We start from the raw sequence: 12,758 nt of genomic DNA on the forward strand, positions 1-12,758 counted from the left end.
GAACTACTGTGCTGGGAAGGTTCAGGGGCAATTAGACGTGACAGTATACCAGCAAGCAGGGCTATAGATTCATTATTACAGCTCATGCATTGTGGATGCAAATAATCCATGATCACTTTTGGGAGTACAGTTGTACCTTGGAAGTTGAACAGAATCCGTTCCAGAAGTCTGTTCGACTTCCAAAACGTTTGGAAACCAAAGCGTGACTTCTGATAGGCTGCAGTAACCTCCTGCAGCCAATCAGAAGCCGCAAAAGCCCCATCAGACATTTGGCTTCCAAAAAAACGTTCAAAAACCAAAACACTCACTTCTGGGTTTCAGTCGTTCGGGAGCCGAAACGTAGGAGTACCAAGGCGTTCGACAACCAAGGTACGACTGTGCATGAAACCTTTGGGCAGAAATCTGATTGTCAAATACATTCTTGCCTCGATTCTTCATCCACATGTTTTGCACACAGCACTTTTATTTTACCTCTGTTTGTATGTGTTTACAGCAACGTATAAGAACCCCTCACTGGCTGTATTTGCATGGAACATTCAGAGGTATGAGAATGAGCTCATGCGAGCCTCAGGATGCACTCCCTCTGGTGTGGCTTTGAAGAAAGCAGAAGCTTCTCCTTCCATTTTAACTACAGTTTACCATTGCATCTGAACCCCAAACTATAGTTAATCATAAAATGAGGGGCTTGCACATTCTTTGTATGTGAAAGTTCTCCAGGTAGGCCTAGTGAAAATCTCTTACCTGAAGCCCTGCAAAATGGCTGCTAGGCAAGATTGATAACCCTGAATCAGATAGACCAATAGCCTGGCTTGTTATAAGACTATGTTCTAGCATACAGTTTTTTGTAAACTAAATCAGTTTCATCACTGTCTGAAGTTGGCTTGGGGTTTTGTTTTGTTTTTGGTAGATTATAGTTAAGAGTAACTGCAGTTTGTGTGGGTTCGGATGAGCCACTAAGCTGCTATTAATCAAAACTCCTCTTCAGCTGGGAGGGAGATCTAGGGCAGGAAATTCCACCAGATCCTTGGAAATGGGACCTGGAAGAATGTTCCCCAGCAAACAATCAGTGTAAGCCTCAAGCCAAGCTATTATACAGTTCTGTGTTGCTGGTACTTAACGCTGTCGTGCCTTAATCAGATATATAGTACAGCAAAAATAGCAAATGCTGGGCTGTGGTGTATATACTCTGGCTGTGTCCTGAAGTCATAGCATTTCGCAGCGCTGGGTTTACGGCAGTTCCCTTGAACAGGTGCCAAGATGAGGGGGCGTAAAACTCTGACACGGGGCACTTGAGAGCATGCATAGCACGGAAGGCGCTAAACTTTGTCCTCAACTCAGGGCACCGAACTACCAAAGTCCGCCCCTGCATTGGGGGAGGACATAAGAACGTAACTGGAAGTGATAAAGGTTTATAGATTATAAGTGGGTCCTCTTGTTTTATGTTAAAGGCACTGTACACAGAAAATAGGGAATTTGACTGTAGGCAGAATGATCACCCTCTGTAACTGGAGGAGGAGGAGGACGCCATTCATGAGAATGGATAATCAGATTTTGGACATTGTGTATATATGGTTAAGGTTACAAATATGGCGAGAACCAGACAATACCAGTAAGATGGTATTTGTGAAAAAAAGGATTGTTTTCATAGTGTATTGGAGCAACAAGGTTCAAGATTAGGCAAAGCTGTTTGTATTACTTGGTACTTTAGGACTTCAATGTGTTCTATATGATTTTGGTAAAGAAATTCATTTGTTTTTAGCTCACAATATCCATTTTCTGTTTTTTTTCTTTTTTGGTGTTTAATATGTGTATTCATGTTTTTGTTTTCTTTACAACTCTATTTGCTTTATTTTGTTCTGTTACAATAAAAATAATATAAATTTATACACTCAACAGACAAAAAACACTTCTATCAACCACAGCAGAGGAAGGTGGTTTAACATTACAAGTACCGGTACATGTAAACCAGGCCAGTGCCCAGTTAATCTCATCAATTAAAAAATAAATAAATCAACACCCTTGTCCACTAGAGGGCAGCACAAGACCAGAAATGCTAACCCTGCTCTCTACAGATCTCTCCCTGTTTGAAGTGTCCTTGGTGTAGGGTTGGCTTACGGTGGATGTAGCTTGCAAAGGATGAACTCTGTGGGAGTGATGAATCCAAGCGGGCAAGGGGTACAATGGACTTGCAACTTACGCATATTTAACTTGTACAGCTGCAGTGCTATGTGCGTGGCGGCCAGCCAGCCAGCTGAAATCAAACAAATTAAATGCATCCAAGGCGGAGAGCTTAAAAGCCCATCGTGGGAAGAACCTTTAAGCTCTCCGATTTGCTTCCCAGGCTCTGTGAGGCTCTTGCGAAAGCCTCCGCAACCCGCGCAAGAGCCTCCCAGAGCCCATTCAGTAAAACAGAGAACGTTCTTGTGGTGACTACAAGTCCCCCCCCCCCCCAGGATGACCAGACAAACCACGGTTTTTCTTAAAAGTTTGACGTCTCTTCCAGCCTTGCTCTTGCCTTGGACCTTTGTAGATTGGACAGCTGTGATAGGGTGGTCAAACAAGCCTTATGGTTCACATGCAACGTCAAGTCATAGCCGAAGACAAGATTCATAAGCCAACAAAAGACAAGGCCTTTGGATTGATAGTGGCTTGTTGGCAGTAAATCCTCACTTAGCGATGAAACTCACTGGGTGACCTAGGGGCAGTCAACGTCTCTCAGCCTAATCTTGCAGGATCTGATTTCTTTCTGCAGGGCCTGTAAGACAGAGTTGTTCCGCCTGGCCTTTGGCTTGGAGCCAATTTGATTCCCTCCCTCTCTTTCTTTTTCCTTTCTCCTCCTGTGATGGGGCTGCATTTTAATATTTTAAAGTTTCAATATTTTAATATTGTTTTTAAGTTGTATTCATTCAACTTGTTTTTATTATTGCTTGTTAGCCGCCTTGAGCCCGGCCTTGGCTGGGGTATAAATAAAAATTATTATTATTATTAACATCCTACCTCACAGGGTTGTTGTGAGGAGAAAATGGGGGGGGGGGAGAACCTTGTACACCAGCTCATTGAAGGAAAATTTTGGGATATAGAGGAAACCAACCAACCATAGTTAAGCTGTTTGGCAGAGTTCTCACAAAATGCTAAGCCATAGAACCAGGCTAATTCAGGAGATGCTGATAGAAGTGGATTACCCTAAATTTCGCTTTTCTTCATTAGCAGGTGGAAAAGACGGTTGATCTTCTTGACTCTGAAGTCAAGTCCCTGCTGAACACCATAAGTGAAACTGCATGGAACGTTCCTCTTGCTCCTGGAACTCCCTTGATGGATATCTTTGAAGGTATGAGTCATAGAGAAATGTAGTGCATCTATTATCCAAGTGTCCACAACCGCTTGTAAATGTTGCAATTCAGCGCACAGAATGCAGTTGTACGCTGAAGATCACTTCACTTGGGGAATAATACGGTCGGTTGCTGTACCCTTAAAACTCCAAGATGTGTAACGCTACTGAAATATCTGTTTCAAGTTCATCAGCTACTATTCATTGTTGACCTTCTGTAAATGAAGTAAGTAATCCTGTTCAGAGAAGGGCTTTAATCTAGCAAAACCTTCACTAGTGGATGGGTGTGGTGGGGAGAGGGGAAGTTTCCCCTCTGCAGGACCCTGTGCTGCCCTGAAATCTGCTCTAGAAAATTTGGTTATCTCTGGGGTGTTTTGGGGGAGGCGGGGGGGGAGAATCAAGTGAAAACTGCACCTCCTGCTTCTGTTAGTGGAAGGCTAACACTGAGATGTGACCCTTCATCTGCTTTTTAACAAATACTGCCTTCTCTAGGCTTGGTGGATTGCCACTACAATCTCCCTTCCTCTCTCTCATTTGCTAGATACCAGTTGAGCTTCAAGACGACGGACCAAAGGAACAGACTGTAATATCTATATACCTATACCTCCCACCTGCATAATTAACCCATATTGCACTCTTTCGTAAGCTTCCAGACCAGACAGATGTCTTCAGACTTGGGATGGGGAGCATTCCATCACAAGTTCCTCTGTGTTATGATCTAACATACTGACGCAGACTACCAAAAGAGAAGTTTTCTTCCCACCTATTCTGAAGATTTAAAGACTCCTAAAATTGTTTAAAAGAATCCTCACTGCAAGGACCCCTGTGGAGAAGTTAAATGTCCCGGAAGGTCCAGCCGTCTGGTGGTAAAGAAAAAGGAGCAGAAATTAAGAGAGGTAGTGTTGGAAGTTTTCACGGGGTACCTGGTAGTCTCCAAAATGGCATCTCTGGTCACAAAGAAATTGTTGTTGTTGTTAATTGATTGCTCAAATTTTAGGATGGTTAACCTGTTAACTAGCTAACCTGTAGCACTGGTGCCACAAGGGAAAATAAGCAACAGGTGCTTATGGCGCTCCTGGAGAGTAGGGGCAGGAAAGCGTGTGAGCCTGGCTGCAGCACAGTCAAATATACAGCCTTGTTCGCAAGCTTCCTAGAGGCATCTAACGCTGATCATTGCTGGAGGCACCATGGTGGGAGTTTTGGTCTGGTCCAGCAAGATGTCCAAATCTGGCAGTACTCCCCAGCTGAAACACCTTGTGAAAGCGCATTGAGTGCCTATCTACTGAGGGGCATTCTCTTAACTTCTGGACTTGTGGCACACTTGCCAAAAACTGGTTCCAAACTTCTTGAAATATCCAGCTTTGTCCAGTGTTGGAAATAGGATGCAGAGCTCAGTGGCCCAGGAAAGGGTTTGTTTGTCCTCGTGTCTTTGCTCAAGCCTTTCCTATGAAGGGACAGATCACCAAGGAGCCACAGTGAGCAACCAAAGTGGAATGATTTCATGTTTTATGTAGAAGCTAGAACCCCTCTGCACATGCCTCTGAAACATTTGCTCAAGAAACTGCCTGATGGTGCTTAAGCTCGCTAGTCTGATTTGCCTGAGACACAACCCATTCCCCAAGGGGAGCCATCCATGGTTGAAGCTGAATATCCCAAAGAAATGATGCTCTCAACATGGCAGAAATAAGAACACTGATGCAGGAGGCTTGGGTACTAATTTGGTTTATTTGTACAAATCATCTTTTAAAAAATATATTTGATTTTAAGGTAGAATTCTACAAAAACACGCAAAGAGAAAAAGCTTTGGCATACACTCAGATTGAAGGCATTTTGAGCCTCCCAAAAGACAACTTTGGCTGGATCATGCTAGCGGCAAGTCCATCTAAGAATCAGGGAACTGAATGGGGAAAGTGAAACATGTGCTGAACGCTTAAATCAATGGGGGTTTCCTTTGTGCCTATTTTTGTAAAAGAGGAGCATTATGTGGAATCTCCATTGACTTCTGTGTTCCTGTTTATATTCCAATAAAATGTTTGGAGCTTGTAAAGCAGCCTTTTGTAACAATGAAGCCTTGTTCACATGTTGCTTTCAAGAGAAAAAGCTGATCCTCCGCATATCGAAAAACGAATGAGTGGAAATATTTGTTTGATTGTAGGCTGTCCCTGAGAGCTAAACTAGATATGATGCTGAAGACATCAACAGGGAGCCAGTAGATTTTTAAGTTTTAAAAATGGCTGTGTGTGTTTGAAGTGTTGGGATTCTGCATGCGCAGAGAGATTAAGCCCTTTCCTCTCCTTATCCCAACTCTGAACAAAAAAACAAACTGTTCCATTTCATGCTGCTATTACCTCTTGGAGAGGAAAGCTCTCATTGGCAAGTATCAGCCTTAGCAGACTTAGGGTGTGCTTTGTAACACGCCATTGGCACAATAGTGCATTATGAACAGTGGTGGGTCAACCATACACTATCCCGCTGTCTTAGTTGTTCTGTGATGCTTCAACAACAGCAGTCTTGCTCTCTTAGCACATGAAAATGGGAGAAAAATAAACTGGAACATTTCTAGCAGAAAACATAGCTGTGCCACATTTTTGCAGGTGCACTCTTGGAAGTAGGGTCATGCATAACCACCAGGTTATCAGCAGGAGCATAAATCTGCAAGAATGCACATGAAACAGGACATTCGGAGGGACCCTAATGGCAAACACCCTGGCAGACTTCCTAACATCTTGGTCCTGAATTCTGCCAACGCACCACATCCCTTTTCCTTCAATTTAGGGACAATATCACAGACTTCAGGGAGATCCAGCATTCAAAACATAAGGCAGCATAAAGATTCTAGCCAGACTTTTACATTTCTCCTTGAACAGCAGTGAGTGAACAGGGTCTGAAAGTCTACCCAATCACTCTTCAGAACAGGATCTTTTTAAAAATTTAAGCAACAAGCATGTAGATATCAAATGCACCATGCACCACACATACAAAAAATGTTTTCTACTTTTTTTTGTAAGACACAAAGCTGTATAGAATCATTTGGCACGCACAAATAAAGGCGTTTCCAAACAAAAGCTATTCATGCAACACAAGCCACTTCCATACAGTGGAGTGTGTGTCCCCCCCATAAGAAAGCAAAAACCTGTTTGTGAACTACAGTTATCTGGTGCAGCAGCCTCTCTCTCTACAGCAGGATTTATTTCTGTACTCATTATATATTATTCAAAGAAAGGAATAACGTGGCACTTCTGGATATTTGGAGTTTCGACAGCATGTGTGAAATGATAGCATAAAACCAGCTAATTTTTTTTAAAAAAAAACAAACACAAAATTCTAGGGGACTCAACTTAGTCGTTTCCACCGCACAATTTCAGCAGGATTTTCCTGTAGTCTCCAGAAGTGTCACCCTGGTAAGAAACACCAAAAGGAGAAAAAAGTGATCTTGTGCCAAAGGTTAAAGAGAGCAATCATCTTTGTGTCAGAAGCCAACAGGTGAACCTCCCAGTTACACAAGGCATACACCCTGCCCCTCTGAACCTATAGACAAGACTTTTATACCTGGGGAGACAGAAACCACCTGATTTTTTTCTCTCCCTCCCCCCCCCCACCACTCCAATAGCAACATCTTATTTAATATGATGGGGGTTTTTGTTTTGCTTTCTGTTAAAACAACAGTGGTGTGGAGCACATCCAGCCCCCTGGTATACTGTGGAGCTACAGCCTATGAAACAGGCCAGATCAGTATTTCCCAAACTTGGGTCTCCAGCGGTTTTTGGACTACAGTTCCCATCAACCCTGACCACTGGGTCTGGCTAGCTAAGGAGTTGTAGTCCAAAATCAGCTGGGGACCCAGGTTTGGGAAACACTGGGCCAGATGATGGCTAGAGTACAGGTGGAGAAAGCCCTGCTGTGAAGATGAATGAACATGGCACCGGCTCCCAAAAATGGTACTGGGCCAAGTTCAAGGTTTCGGTGTGAACACTGGCATTTTGAGTTGGCACGCATGGAAAGCGAGACAAGCCCCTCGCAATCTTACCGTAATGTCTGTGTAGAGAGATTTGCCATACATCCTCTTGTATTCCTGCCTGATGTCTAGCAGGTCAACCTCACTGCGTGACACCATGATGCGAATGAGAGTCCGGTCTTTGGTTCCAGCTCCCTGCGAAGAACGTGGCAGAATGTGAATTGTTACCAGACTGCGACGCTCCCTCTGAACACGTAGCATTGACTGTTACTCAAAATGGCCGCTCAAGGCTTTATGGCAGGCCTCACCTAATGTGGTGCCCTCAATATGCTTTGGACTATACAACTCCTGCCATCCTTCTCCATTGGTCACAACGGCTGAGGCTGATATGAGTGGCAGTCCAAAATATATGGAGAACAGAGTTGGGGACAGCTGCTTAATTGATAACAATTTCAAAGTCCAAAACCTTACACATGCCCATTTGTTAACAGGCTGGCATATCCTTTTTAGCCTGAAAAGATGTTGGGGGAAGGAAGGGACAACTGAGAAGGGAGAATAGGAGAGGGGAGAAAAGGGGGCACCAAACCCTTTGCCTCCCTGCTGTCACCCCATCTCAGGTCACAAACACCCCAACCCCAACACCTCTGTCATTTAAAATCAGGGCTGTGGAACCCGGGTGGGAGGGGAGGAATTGGAATGAAGAAAATGGCAATGGGTTATGTGCACACACCTGCAGCCGTTTCTTGCTCGGTCATTGCCTCCAGAGGTTTTTCAAGCTACAGTTACACAGGTTTGTGTGAAACATGTCTGCCAGCCCTAAAATCTGATATCCTGGGCTCAGATCTACATCCCAACAGAGTCAGCTTCTAACAGCTCATTTGAATATCTGACCACATGATTTCAACTCACCTTCATGGCCTTGTGCAGCCTCTCTGCAAAGAAAGCAGGTGTATTTCTTACACACTTAACTGAAAAAGAAATTGAGATCACCGGTTACTGACTGTTAACCATTTGCTAACCTTTTTTTAAAAAAAAACAAAACAAAACATCAATGCCATACTGTTTTTGCTGAAATCTGCTTTCTCAGGTTAACCTGGGAGTTGAGATGACTCAGTGAATGTCATTGGGAGGAACCAAGGGGACAATCACACAAAATCAGATTAAAAAAAAAAAAAGCACACGGTCATGCAATCCAAACAGCTATCAAACCAGCATCTACCTTTTTACTTGAGCATTTTATGGGAGTGGAAGGAACCAATGGTGATGTTCATTTGTAACCTAATACAAGGTATGTTCCTTTTTTGATATCAATGTTAAGATTTCTCATGTAGATGAACATTACACTTCAAGACCGGAAAATGGAAGGCAGTGAAGTTAGTCACACACTATGGGAGTATTGCATACAGTTACCAAGCTTACAATCCTGAAAGCTATAATGGAGCCAAAAAAAGGGTACATATTTCCAGTTAGATCTGGTGCAAAGAGTAAAAGCCATTTTATACGAAAATAAAACAGTGAGTGTTTATAGAACACATTTTAAATATTCAAGCAGCTTCATATGTTATTGCCTTGTAAATCCTTACAACCGTGCTGCAGGGTTCGTCAGTATAGTAGTTTGCCTAAGATCACCCAATGAATTTGTGGCCAATATGACACTTTAACTAGCACTCCGGGATTCACTGGTTGATAGTTGGTCACTTATGACAGGGTAAGTGATCCTAGAAGCTATTTAACATTTTTGAAAAGGAACTTGGTGATGGCAAAAGCTTTTGGCACAACACTCGCCCCTATCCAAGAAACACACTTAGAATGTAAACATGGTGTTGTTGAACATGACTTATCTTCAAAACCAGAGGAATGAAAGATGAGAGGATACAGACAAAGGTTGCTGTGCCTGGCATGGAAGGTGAAGTAGCAAGTTCAAAGGGCATCCTCAGTGGAATCCTAGCCATTTCCCCAATCACATTAACTGTGACTTGTTAAATGGGAACCAGGTTTAACAAGAAATCAAAGGAATGGTAAATGCAATTTATAACCAAGTTCTCTGGGGGAAGTAAAAGTAGCTTCAAACTGAAACTCGCAGCCAAAGCTAAATATTCTCAAGAGAACTACTGTATAGAAAGTGGCATGAAATATATGATAAAATATTCTGAACGGCAAAGTTTTTCACCTACACGTTGAACCGAGCTTCATGACTTGCTTTCCACACATATACATGACTCAGATAGGGTATCATCTCTTAGCTTTGCCCCTCTTTTGTGCTTTGAAATACATCTTAAGTAACATACATGTCACATTTTACCCTGCCAAAACACACAAATACTTTAAAAGCCACTCTTAGAATTTGCGGGAGAAGAGGTTGGTGATACCGCAGGTGCTAGCCAATAGGTGCCATGCATAGCCTGCTATCCCCCAACTTCTGGATCTTTTTCAAAAAATATATATTTTAAAGAGTGCAGTCCAGGCCAGAAAACTGTGTGTGTTTAGGGCAGCAAAGGAACATTCAAACCACAATTTGGAAAGTTAGATTCATAGTGGTACAATGGGTCAAGTACATCTGGCTGTTAACCAGAAAGCTGGTGGTTTGAGCCCACCAAGGGATGCCTGTGATCTGGATTCCTGTATTGCAGGGGGTTGGACTAGATGACCCGCGGGGATCCCTTCCAACTCTATGATTCTATGATCTTCACTCTTAAAGAGACCTCACCCACCTACTGCCAGCATCCCAGATTCGAGGTCTCCCGACATCTCTCTGATTATGCTCTTCTCAATGTCACGGTTACACATTCGCTGATATTCACTGAAAACTGTTGAGAGAGAAAAAAGGGATCATCAGTCATTTAAGCCAAGTGAGTGTGAAGAGTGAAGTCTGACAACCAGCTCTTGAAGGCTGTTGCTAAGTCTTGAGTCAGTTGCACTGCCCCATCACAGGCCTTCAGTTGTTTTCTCTGGTATGGCCCTAACTCCGATCACTTATCTAAGTTGACATCTGGCGGCTGGATGACAGACAGACACCCAGTGGCGTAGCGTGGGGGGTGCAGGGGGGGCAGGCCGCACCGGGCGCAACATCTGGGGGTTAGGGTTAGGGGGCGCAAATTACTTGCCTTGCCCCGGGTGCTGACAACCCACGCTACGCCACTACAGACACCCCCTCCCCAATTATTAACTGTGGACCCTAACAGGAGGACAAACGCCCTTTGTTATGTAGAAGGAGGACTTTCAGGCGGTGCAGCTTGTCTCACCTGACAAATTTCTACATAACTATTTAAAAGGGTCGAAGAACCCAGCCCTTCTTTGCATCTGATCAGAGTTGGCTGATCTCAGGCACCATCAAAAATGAAAATATTAGTTACCACTTGTCAAGAAAAAGCATGTGTAGTCTCTTGCACTGTTGCAGCCTAATTTTACAATCACCAAACATCCTCTCGATGCAAAGTATAGACAGAAATTACCTGCTATTAGGTGAGCTTTACTTCTGGCACAGAGAATTGCATTGAATTTGGACTCATCAGTCCCAAGTCGATTTTCTCCTGCTGCATACAGCGCCTTAAAAGAAAAGAAAAAATCACAGGTCATTACTTGAGTTCAGCTGCTTTCCAAATTTCACTCTGCTTTCGAAGGCTTCTTCTCCCTTACTACTCATTCTTTAATTATCTTGATATTTCTGGACTGGTCCTATATCTTTCCCACACCTTTATTCATGTAGCTAACCTTTGCTAACCTCCCTAACAATCAAGGATGCAACTATAATGCAAGCAACCTGGGGCTGCAGCCAAAATACTACAGGCTCATGTTGAATTTTGCTTTCTTCCCCTTGCACGCAGCACAACTTCACCTTGCATCCCAACAGATGCTGTTAAGCTGCACATTTCACTTGCCCCCCCCCCCACTTCATACTACTGACTGAAAGTTACTGGCGCAAAAATCCTTGCAAAGTGATATTGGGACAAAGGGATGCCACTGAAAATGGCAGTGGCGTATTCCTTATAACTAGAGCCAAGCCAAAATGTGACAGAGCGAACGTTTTTGGTGTGAAATGGGGGTGAATGAAAAATTCCACAAGTACATTCCAACTCTCCTCCCTCCGTGCTTTCGCTCATAAAAACTTGACAGGTTTGTAAGTCACAAGTCTATGCAACCCTGAGAAAGGTGTGTGGTTCCTCCTTCCATACAATTTGAAATAAACAAAAAAATTCACCACATGATGAACCAAAAGGAGAAAGTTGCACATTTCAGGGAAATTATTACTGCAGCACCAATTCATTTAGTAAATCGTTCCAAAAATGGAATAGGTGCAGGTAGATTTGAGAAGGGTTTTTAAAAAATATATTTGATTGCAATCTTCTTATTGCTGTTATCTTGGGATCATTTATCTGTAGTAACTTGAAAAAGGGAAACCGTGCAAACTGCTCGATGTAGAGGTGAGGGAAAGCCATACCAATCCTCCCTTTTTTTTCAAAAACAGGGACTGTGGGGGCAGGAAGAATATTTTTTAAAAGCAAACTGTTTTCAGGGTAACTTCCACGCTAGAAATTAGGCCAGAGGAGAAACATGCCAGGTTGTGAGGGAGTACACACGGTCTCAAGTTTTAGATTTCATTAAAGTAGGAGATGTTTAAAGGAAACCACTTCAGGCAAGAGTCTGCTCAATGCAGCAGCCACCTGGCTGGGCCTTCATACCAACCTGAGCATCGCTTTGGACAGCCGCCATGTTGACATTGGTACTTTCATCTCTGTTTCCCTGAAATAATTACCAAGTCAGTCAAAAGATGAAGCACTGCTTTTGAAATACTGTAACTGATGTTAGTCCAGCAAAAAGCAAGCCGAACAGTTTAAAGTATGCTTTGTTCTATTTGCTCATTAAACATGCGTATTTGTTTCATGATGCTTCCCATTTAATATTGCAACGCATTAAGGTTAAATGGGACAGACAAATTATCACCAGTCTGTATATTTTCAGACATGATCATTATTAACTCGATATCCAAGATCTGATAATTTAAGATTCTTTGGTAAAATATAGATGGACAACAGTTATCAGAGATCTACATACATTACATTTAAAATAACATTTTGAACCAAACTAAGTAAATGATTTCATGATTCAATAGGTTCCAAATATTGGTTAAAATAAGCTTTCTGTGAAAAGCTGTGGAGCAAAAGGTCAGACTTTAAAATACAACAATGGGGGTGGGGTCTGTTATATAACCTCATTGCCTGAGCCATGATAAATAAAAAACTATTCTGTACAGTGGTACCTCGGGTTAAGTACTTAATTTGTTCCGGAGGTCCGTTCTTAACCTGAAACTGTTCTTAACCTGAAGCACCACTTTAGCTAATGGGGCCTCCTGCTGCTGCCGCGACGCCGGAGCGCAATTTCTGTTCTCATCCTGAAGCAAAGTTCTTAACCTGAAGCACTATTTCTGGGTTAGTTTCTGAAGCGTATGTAACCTGAAGCGTATGTAACCCAAGGTAC

General features: G+C 42.9%; 2 protein-coding genes across 7 annotated transcripts in view; one reads left to right on the plus strand and one right to left on the minus strand.

Moving 5' to 3' along the window:
• Window positions 1-5,375, plus strand: part of PLAC9 (placenta associated 9) — a 57,592-nt gene extending 52,217 nt beyond the window's left edge. For 3 of the 5 annotated variants that reach the window (XM_081191379.1, XM_081191378.1, XM_081191376.1), the window contains exons 3-4: window positions 3,208-3,328; window positions 3,870-5,375. In XM_081191379.1, the coding sequence (XP_081047505.1) occupies window positions 3,208-3,328; window positions 3,870-3,880 (132 nt within the window). In that variant the 3' untranslated portion in view covers window positions 3,881-5,375. The remainder of the gene's footprint in view (window positions 1-3,207; window positions 3,329-3,869) is intronic. The other 2 variants (XM_081191380.1, XM_081191377.1) reach the window with 1 other exon arrangement.
• The window catches only part of ANXA11 (annexin A11), a 34,554-nt gene continuing 26,830 nt past the window's right edge, over window positions 5,035-12,758 (minus strand). For both annotated transcript variants that reach the window (XM_081191328.1, XM_081191327.1), the window contains 6 exons: window positions 11,967-12,023; window positions 10,736-10,829; window positions 9,995-10,090; window positions 8,193-8,251; window positions 7,356-7,478; window positions 5,035-6,726 (listed from right to left, as the gene is read on the minus strand). In XM_081191328.1, coding sequence (XP_081047454.1) covers window positions 6,667-6,726; window positions 7,356-7,478; window positions 8,193-8,251; window positions 9,995-10,090; window positions 10,736-10,829; window positions 11,967-12,023 — 489 coding nt within the window. In that variant the 3' untranslated portion in view covers window positions 5,035-6,666. The remainder of the gene's footprint in view (window positions 6,727-7,355; window positions 7,479-8,192; window positions 8,252-9,994; window positions 10,091-10,735; window positions 10,830-11,966; window positions 12,024-12,758) is intronic.

The sequence above is a fragment of the Podarcis bocagei genome (assembly GCF_964188305.1).
Source record: "Podarcis bocagei genome assembly, chromosome: 4".
NCBI lineage: Eukaryota > Metazoa > Chordata > Lepidosauria > Squamata > Lacertidae > Podarcis > Podarcis bocagei.